Source organism: Pocillopora damicornis, chromosome 9 (assembly GCF_964200805.1).
Source record: "Pocillopora damicornis chromosome 9, jaPocDami1.2, whole genome shotgun sequence".
NCBI lineage: Eukaryota > Metazoa > Cnidaria > Anthozoa > Scleractinia > Pocilloporidae > Pocillopora > Pocillopora damicornis.
In genome coordinates this window covers 18689314-18699015 of record NC_142678.1, presented here as the reverse complement: position 1 = coordinate 18699015, position 9702 = coordinate 18689314, and the positions used below count along the sequence as shown (strand labels likewise).

Genomic DNA, 9702 nt, shown 5'->3' with positions numbered 1-9702 from the left:
CGTAAAATATGATACCTCCGGCCCTATTAAATGAAAGGATGGAACTGAGGTGCAAAATATCCTTAAAAGGCTGAATGCGTTGTTGTACTAAACAAGTCTCACAAAAACGGAATTGCAACAAAATAAGAAATTTATGATATATAAAACTGAGGAAAATGAGCTTTTGAAGGAAATAAATACTAGCAAGCAAACTACATTCTTTTTTATGTGCTGTGCCATTTACTTTAACCTGAAAAAATGTTTGAAATAAACGAGAGAGAAGGTGGTTGTTGACCACTTTTATTAGCAATAGGGTGATAAGTAGATGTGTAAAGTTGAGCTTAAAATGCTCCTCTCCCCTGGAAAAGATTACATCTCAAACAGGTTTTTTTCTTTCTTTCTAGTAGGAGAATCACTACTCCATAAAGGCATCCCTATTATTCTCATCCAAAAAAGCAGCTACTTGCATGTAAAATATATATTCAGCACTCAGGGCATTAGTTAGTTGGATGCTTTATGTCACATAAGTAATCTACCCAGCTTAAGTATTATCTACATAATAGGGTTACTGTAAAAATAATATCAACTCTTAATTATAATCAATTTAATCAGTTTAAAACACCACATAGTAATAATTACAAGTGACAAAGCTTGTGTAAAATGAAAAGGATGTCTTTTTTCTTTTACACTGTAAACTAAACAGGGAAAGTTCATCATCTAACTGATATAAATTCTTAAGAACCTAGAAAATTATTTCTAACTACATTCCCCTCAAATGTAAGTTGACAGTCTTGACTCATGCATAACCTATACTGCGAAACTGGAAAAAACGTAGGAAGCTTCAGGCTGTCTGAAAAATTAATCATGCTGAACTAATTTTGTTTTCTTGCCTTAAAACTCTAAAAAAAACCTCTACACTTGACTCAAACATCTTGAAATAATATTCAAGCCTCATGCCTAGCAACTTTAGGGAATCCCCTATCGAGAATTAAAGACTGAGGATCAAGTTTTGAGGGACTATCAACTTAAATTTAAATGTTACAAGCAGTAATTCTGAATTCATATTTTGCTTTGCAACAATGCATACAAATTCTTGCATTATACTTAACTTCAAAATTAATAACTGCACCCAAATAAAAAAAAACCCCACATTATACCACTACTCTACTATTTTACAAGAGCAAAAGGAGAAGGCAAGGATTATATTTATGCCACAGCTGCATTGTCAAATCGGTGATAGCGGCCATCTTCCACATCTTCTGAGTCTGCATCTTTTCTGTAGAGACCTGAAAATTAAACAACTTATACTCAGTCCAGATTCACTAACCTGCAGACAGAAATGCGAACTAGGTTTGAAAACTAACTCTTCCTGGTAGTTCTTAAGTTAAGTTTTTAAATATTAAAGTTTTGTTATTTTAGAGAAATTCATAGAACCTTTCCCCACAGTGAGCAGACCATGCCTCTCTTTTTCAAAGCAACCCCACCCACCCCCCTTCCCTTTATCATTCATAAAAAATAAAAATTCCAAATTTGTAAAAATCGATGATATGACAAGCTTTTTAAACATCTCATAGCCAAATGAACAGCTGCAAAAAAAAGATTACACTGTTTGTGTAATTTCATATTGACTTCAAAGTTTCTACTTCTAAGTTTCTTACTCTTTCATCTTGTTAGGATAATTTTCCTTCATTTTACAATCAAACTTGCTCACCACTTTGGACCAAGGTTTTTTTCAGAGCAAGCACATTTTGCTCTCCAAAAACAAGAACAATGAACAACGTAAGGGTCTTTATTGAGAGTGGTTTTTGGAAAATTTTCTTACCAGTAATTGTGTCAATTTGACACAAAGCACCCAAGCCTGTCTAATGGAAATCTTAAACCTTACCATCCTCTTGATCAGACCATTAATAAAGAAATTTACCATCCATCTTGCAACTGAAATACTTTCAGTATTGCATACACAAAAGTACTGTATACTAAGATTGTAAAATTTCAATTAGAATTCCTCACTTACCATATTTCTTCCTGATTTCATCATGCTTCTTCTTTCTCTCTTCACGCCTTCAAACAGAGAAGAAAAGCCAAAATTAAGTAAAACTACTGGAGGAAACTTAGTTGACATAACCAGGACTCAAATGCAGATGTTTTGATTTTTAGACACTCCTACAGCTCCTGTCAGTTACAATAACATAAATTAAAACCTAAAGTTGTAACCATGCAAACCTTTCTTTGTGTTTAATCTCTATTTCCTCCCTCTGACGACGCCACTTTGCTTCTTCTTTGCCAGGTCTAAGGAGAAACATTGCAAAACAGTAAGTCTTCTATGTACGTTTGCAATGCAACTGAGGCCATGCCGAGATGTAGAAGTAAAGTTAAACACAGTAGCCCATAAGTTGGGACAGAAATCAAAATCTTTATCATCATTACTATATGTATCATGTGATTTACTGTCATACCCTCTTAGCTTCTTCTTGCGGCAACAGCAACAGTAGATACAACATCCTAATGCGACCAGTACCACAAACCCTGCCACTGGAATGGCAATGATCAGGACTTTGCCAGATACTTAAAAAAAATAAACAGAAAATGCAAGTTAAATCCCCAGTAGGTACTTTCAGAACAGAATAGATAACTTTATTTGATTTTAATCTTTCAAGCCTGAGAGTGACCATCATCTCCTTTTTCCTTGCAGTAATGCTGCTGAATTATTCATTAAAATCAAGAGAATGAAGAAAATGATTGCCAACGTTAGGAGCTTTGATTTCAAAACAAATTCTCCTTGTCCATACCAAGAGAAATGTACAGAGATAAGTATGGAGAATATAGATACAGATGTTGGGGCTTAAAAGGGTTACCAGTAACCCTTTTCTCCCTCACATCTGTATGCATATTCTCCATACTGTTCTTTATACATTTCCTAAGGTGCTGATAAGGAGAATTTTTTCAACAATCAAGAGCTTCATCTGTCGGAGATCATTTACTTCATTCTCCTGACTTTAATGTGTGATTCAGGGGTGATATAGTAGGGAGAAATAAGATGTTAATCACTCTTAGGGATCAAAGGGTTAAGGCTCAGAGTGGTCATTTCCATATGGGTGAAAGCAATCTGCTATCAATAAGAACCCTGAGCACAAAATTACATCAAATCAATGTTTACACAATACATCATCCAGTAGAAAAATTATTGAAAAAAATACATCCACTGTACATAATAAAAATATTCCTTCTAAAATTCCATTTTGACAGCAAGTAAATGATGCAGATCATGTTGTTTAGTAAACAACACACAAGTGAAACTTCTTGTTAAAAGTAAAATAATCCTTAGAATAATAAGGGAAACACCCTGAAATAAATTCCTTTACAAGCTAAAAAGCTTATTGAACTTACTAGCATCTTTCTACCAAATTACTAACGAATTACATATATGATGGTTGATTTATCTAGCACAGAACCGGCCATTCTCTCACCAACCAGTAAAATCCTCAATCAATCTACTGTACATTCACTATACAACTTAGAAATTGTACTTACAGAAAGGCTATCAAACTTTGACTTAAATATTAAGAAACAAAACTGTGCACTGTACATCTAAAAGGGAAGAAGTAATTTCCTTTACAAAGACAGGCACACCTTGAACAAACAAATTTACTCACCCACACATTGCTTGTATTTCCAATCCTGGCTTCCACAAGCTTTATTCATTATGCTTTTTACAGAATCAAATTTCACACACTTGCTACTCCCCTCACAAAATGCACACTAAAGTCCAAGAAGAATTTAATGTAAGATAAGGAGATGAATGTTTTTCGAACAAGTTTTGGACTAATTTGCTGTGATTATCATAACTGGGCAGCCATTTTGCTCTCTTCAAGCACAAGCTGTATGATCAGAAGTATACCTGGTCTTATAAGGGCAGAAATAATATTTTACTGCAATTGTCCGTATACTTCTGTCAACCACTGCCTTGTCTTTAACTTTTAAAGATTAACTATCAAATCTTCTCCCTAACAGTTAGTAACTGTTAAAAAGTCTTTTCCAGTACATTTCCTTCATATGTAACCCTATTTTTTCACACAAGATCTCATTAGTAATTCTCCTTACTATCAGCCATACAATTCTTTTAATATAAGTTTGGAGGATTTGGTATTAGATGAACAAACAATCTGCAAAACTTAATATTTTTTTATATTATCATTACTTCTCTGCTTGATTTTGAATTGGTATTATAAGGAGAAATTCTGTCTTGGTCAATCATGGGAGCTAAAGGGTTAAGTCTGAGATCACAGAGCTCCACTGTGATAAATACTGTTTTCTAACTAGCGTACTGACCAGGAAACGTGTATCTAGTGTGTTTAAGTAAAGAACAATGCTTTATAAAGAATGTGAAAAAAAAATTTAAATTACATGGTCAACTGAGTATATTTATACTGTTAGTTACATAATATTACTTTGTGGAAAGTCACACTGCTAAATCCTACACAAGTGAACAATACACTATCAATACTAAGTTTGGGTCCTATTTGCAATCAACTCCACAGTGTCCTTCTTGCCTTCTAAGGATTACCTCCTTGATTAGCCCAAGGGTAAAATTATTTTGGCTAAATACTACATTCTTTACAAGGTTGATTATTCATCAAAGGTAAATATTGATCCCATTATTTTTGACACCAGTTCTTGTTTTCATGGCTTTTGATTTCGTTGTGATTCATAAGTTAGAATAGCAATGAAAAATACTTGACCAATATCATGGCTACCTAACCTAGTGCTGAGTCATGAGTCAATATGCTTATGTAACAGAAAATATGAAGACAGCACTCACCCCATCCTTTTCAACACACTCTTGGCAGGTCTTGTTATTGTATTTAAGGCACTTGTCTGTAAATGAGTAATAACAAAGTACAAAAATTATTTTAAAGATTATGATTACTTTTAGAATATACAATCCAGAACTCTCAAATCTTATGTATTGAGCATAAAACACACAAAAATGAGTTCAATCAGGGCTCTCACCCTGAAACTGTAATTTCTCTCACATTTAGGGTTTCTGATTTAAACTGCTGATTTTTAGATAGCAAACTGCTGCTTTATAATATCTATAAAACAACTCAACCTTTTAAACATAATTTGCTCCTTGTTCCCTTGCACTTGCTTTGAACACTTCCCTACATTGGAAATTCTTGCTCAGAATAAAGGAATACTTATCTCATGTACTTCAGTTTGTTCACAATTTTCCAGGAGAGTATGCCCTCCCCCCCCCCCAGATATCCCCTCCCCACCATGGAAAGTAGTGTCTGTGACATCATGATCAATGGCCTCTTCAACAAATTGAAGACTCTAAATGATCTCTATCAAATCAGGGAAGTTATCATCCAAACTAACCAAAGATCTGCCTGTCTAGGCATGCAACTTCCTCATTGTAGTCTTGCTTGAACCACTCAAAACAAAGGTATTTTTTAAGGATAACCAATCAAATTCAACATAAAACAGAAAAATTTCCTTTTCTACATATTAAGAACATTTTTCAGCTACCATATTAACGAATCTTATCTGGCAAACTTTGACTGGCTAATTGATTGGAAAGAATGTCATGTTCAAGCAGGACTTCCTTGAAAACTGATAAACCCTATTTCAGTATTTCAGACAATAACATCACAAAAATAAGCTTCCATGATCTAAGATAGTAACATTTGACTGGTGACCGAATCTTTCTTGATTCTGAGGATCACATCAGCCCAGGTTGTTCCCACATACATCAACAGACGTAATGAGTACTTACAAACCCTACATAAAGGACTGCATGTTTCATAAATAAACCCAGATTCAAACAATTCAATTTGTTACAGGCACAATAATTCTCTATACATTAGATACATGCCTTTTTTGTCCTTTAAACTGTACAAGCCATCTTAGGAAATATTCTCAAGTAATGCTAAGTGTAAACATGACAGTGCAATAACTTTAATTTATATCTGGGGTCCCCTAAAAAATTCAACCATGATCGAGCTTTTTCCACTTGAAATACCTAATCTAGAGACAAACTTGAACTCAAGATAGTTGGTGATTCTGATAAAAGTCCAAACACAGACAGAGCTTGAAAAGATAGTCAAATTTATAACCTTAATTTGTATCTCGTTCTATAAAATCTGGTTTCACGTTAAAACCTCTGTAAGGGCAAAAGACATAATCTGTCACCAGTTTGCGACGAGCATACTTCTCCTCGAGCAACAGTAAGACTTGCTTATCTAATGTGTCATCCTGATATCGACATCTCGTGTAAAGTAAACAAATACAACGAAAAAAACAGCATAATACTAAAAAGAACTGTAGCATTTTCGCAGGTCTTGAAGACCTATAATGCTGGTATACAACTTATTCGCGTCTTTTTAACACTTGAATTTTAACATCTGTCTATAATCAAGCTATCAGAAATACCCATAGGGATAAAAATCAAATGAGAGAAGAATTGAAAGCCAGAGTACGTACTTATTTCAGTTTTGTAGATCACGTGAAAATCGAGTCGCCCCTCAAGGCTTAAATTTATCGTAGTGTACACACATTCTGTACATAACGATTCCCCAGTTAAAGTCGTTTCTGTCTGATTCAGAGCTACAGCACGTAACTTTGATTCATAACGTGTCAAAGAACATCGCTTTACGTGTTTCAGATACATCGGAGGTCCGTGATCGGACGTGTGAGATATTGAATTCCTATATATGGCTCTGAACAATCTACATTCAAACAGACGATCACTTCATCAACAATTTGACCCACCTTCTGCTTCTGTAGTTCCCAGACACAGTTGTACAAGGGAAAGCTGTATCAAACAAACCAATAAAAGCACGAAAGCACACGAAACACGGTTGTAAGGACGCATCATAACTCGAGGCCTCAGTGTTCTTTCCTCAATAAAGATTTGTACGCTGTCATATGAACTCTGGGAAGGGTATGACGTCATCACCTTTCATTGTGTTCGGTTGTTATTGACATCATCCACAAATTTGATTGGCTTGTCAAAAGTTGTAATTGCGATTTATTACGCTTGAAAAAAATTAAAATATTCATTTCACTTTCTGCTAAGATTGCCAATTGTTTGTTATATCAACCAGTTATGATTCATTTATTCTTCGAGAACTCGACTCGAGCTGATACGTGGAGCCATCCACTGGGGGTGGCGTACTGGAGATGGGATTATGTTCCCGAAATATGATAACAGTACAATTATGCTTTGGTGAATCATTGACGCTTTATCACTCGCTAGGTTCGAAAAATTTGTACAAAAATGCTCTATCATCGATGCACTCTGTGTTTTGTCGTTGTTTGTCCGTTTTTTATTTTGCTTTCGAGAAAAAGTCTCTCTGCCTCATTCGACATGCTTAAACGTAACCCTGGGAGACCTTCGGGGAACCAATAAGGGTCCAGTACATCTTTTCGAGATATATACACTGGTGAGTTTCCGGGATAAAATTTACTTAAGAACATGGAAAGGAGATTATAAAGTTTTCTCCGTAACTGGAACCGCTTTGGTTGTGTTTTTCTTTCTTTTTATAAGTTCTCGAGAAATTACTTATTGGCTTTGCGATTGGACTTCGTCAGGTAAATAGCTATTCAAAATTATGAGTTTGTCTTTTCTTTTTTAAAGTCAAAATATTTAGACAACTTAATGGCTGTCAAAAAGAGTAAGTATGAATATTTTATTTGGTGACTCATCTGCATTTGAAATCGCAGTATGGGGCACGAGTTGATTTACCTATCAAACATCAAATGTTTCAGACGCACGTAGATCTTAGTGATAGAAATGTAATGAATATATCTTAGCCTGAGATCGGATTAATTAACCGTTGTTATCCGGGTAGTAGTTTCAGGTCGAACCAGTGTTATCCGAAACCAAAATAGAAGGACCTTTCATTAAAGGTAAGAAACTCTAGTTTCAGATAAACTTTATAAGTTTCTTATCAAGCCAACCTTGGTTTTAACGTATGGGAAATAATATTTACTTCGGGCAAAACAAAGAAAAGTCCAGAAAGGACTAGAAAGAAAACCGGATAGTAATGCTCCACATGATTTGTGATCCATCCTTTCATTGCTAAGTTTACAAGGTTAACAAAACTGATGAAGGATCGCTTTTCAAATTAGCTTCGCAAGGAAAATTTCCGTAAAAGTTGAACAGAACTGATAAATCATGGTTAAAATGAATGAATAGGTATTTTCTTAAAGATTTTCTGATGTACTCATCGACCGCTGATTACAATACATCGGCCTCGAATTTTAGAGGAAGTCTGTTAGGTCACAACAAGAGACTAGAAATAGTTCAAATTCTCTCGGTCACTTTCGGCGCATTTCGGAAACAGTGTCGCATCAATTTATCATGTGCCAGTTACTTGCAGTCCGTTGGTGTACATATTCCCCGTCCCTCTTACCCTATGCATGTTAGTTTAACTCTCCATCGCAAAATGATATAGATCACAATGAAATACAGGCGTTATGTCTATGTCTAACGAGATCAGACGGGCCGCTACCAGCACAGCGAACCATCCCGAAAGAGATATACATTTTTTTATTAATATTGACTCCCGTACAAACTGTCTCCAAAATATTGGCACACCCAGAAAAAATATCTACAAAAGTAAAAACTTCCCTTCAACGAAACTCGACATAATTAGTAAATAAATAATGCTAAAAATTTTATACAAAAATGCTCTATCATCGATGTGCTTTCTGTTTTGTCGTTGTTTGTCCGATTTTTGTTTCGTTTCCGGGAAAAAAGTCTCTGTGGCCTACGAAAAAATTCCTGCCACATTCGACATGCTTAAACGTAACCCTCGGAGACCGTCGGAGAACCGAATTAATGTCCAGTTTTGAGGTAAACACACTGGTGAACTTCACCGAAAAAAAATTTACTAAAGAACATGAAAAAGAGACTATAACGTTTCTCCATAACTGGACCCGCTTTTTTGGCTTTTACTTTCTTTTTATAAGTTCTAAAGAAATTATTTATTGGCCTTGCGATAGGACTTAGGTAGGTAAATAGCCATTCAAAATTATGAGCTTGTCATGTTTTCTTAAAAAAAGAGTCAAAATATTCTGACAAATTAATCGCTGTCAAAGAGAGAAAGTATGAATATTTTACTCGGTGACTCACCTGTATTTGAAATCGCAGTATGAAGCACCAGTTGATTTACACATCAAATGCTTCAGACAAAAGTAGATCTTAGCGACAGAAATGTTATGACTATCTTAGCCGGAGCCTGAGATCGGATTAATCAACTGTGGTTATCCGGGTAGTAGTTTTAGGTCGAACCAGTGTTATCCGAAACCAAAATAGAAGGACCTTTCAGTAAAGCCAAGAAACTTTAGTTTTATAAACTTTTCAAGTTTCTGATCAAGCCATCCTTGGTTTAACATATAGGAAATGATGTTTACTTCGATCTAAACAAAGAAAGTCGAAAATGAACCAGAAAGAAACCGGATAGTGATGCTCCACATAATTTGTGATCCATCCTTTCATTGCTAAGTTTACAAGGTTAACACACCTGATGAAGGATCGCTTTTCAAATTAGCTTTGCAAGGAAAATTTCTGCAAAAGTTGAATAGAACTGATAAATCATGATAAAAATGAATAAATAGGTATTCTCTTAAAGATATGCTGATTTACCTATCGACCGCGGATTACAATTCATCGGCCTAGAATTTTAGAGGAAGTCTGTTTGGTCACAACAAGAGATT

At 35.1% G+C, this 9702-nt stretch overlaps 1 protein-coding gene across 1 annotated transcript; it reads right to left on the bottom strand.

Annotated features, from left to right (window-relative positions):
- Positions 1 to 266: 266 nt before the first annotated feature.
- LOC113672814 (pituitary tumor-transforming gene 1 protein-interacting protein) lies at positions 267 to 6956 on the bottom strand. The gene is made up of 7 exons (XM_027189160.2): positions 6751 to 6956; positions 4799 to 4854; positions 3633 to 3738; positions 2436 to 2544; positions 2203 to 2268; positions 1994 to 2040; positions 267 to 1265 (listed from the first exon to the last, which is right to left on the bottom strand). Exons 1-7 carry the CDS (start codon positions 6932 to 6934, stop codon positions 1186 to 1188), a joined length of 648 nt encoding a protein of 215 aa, XP_027044961.2. The 5' UTR covers positions 6935 to 6956; the 3' UTR covers positions 267 to 1185.
- Between the last annotated feature and the right edge of the window lie 2746 nt (positions 6957 to 9702).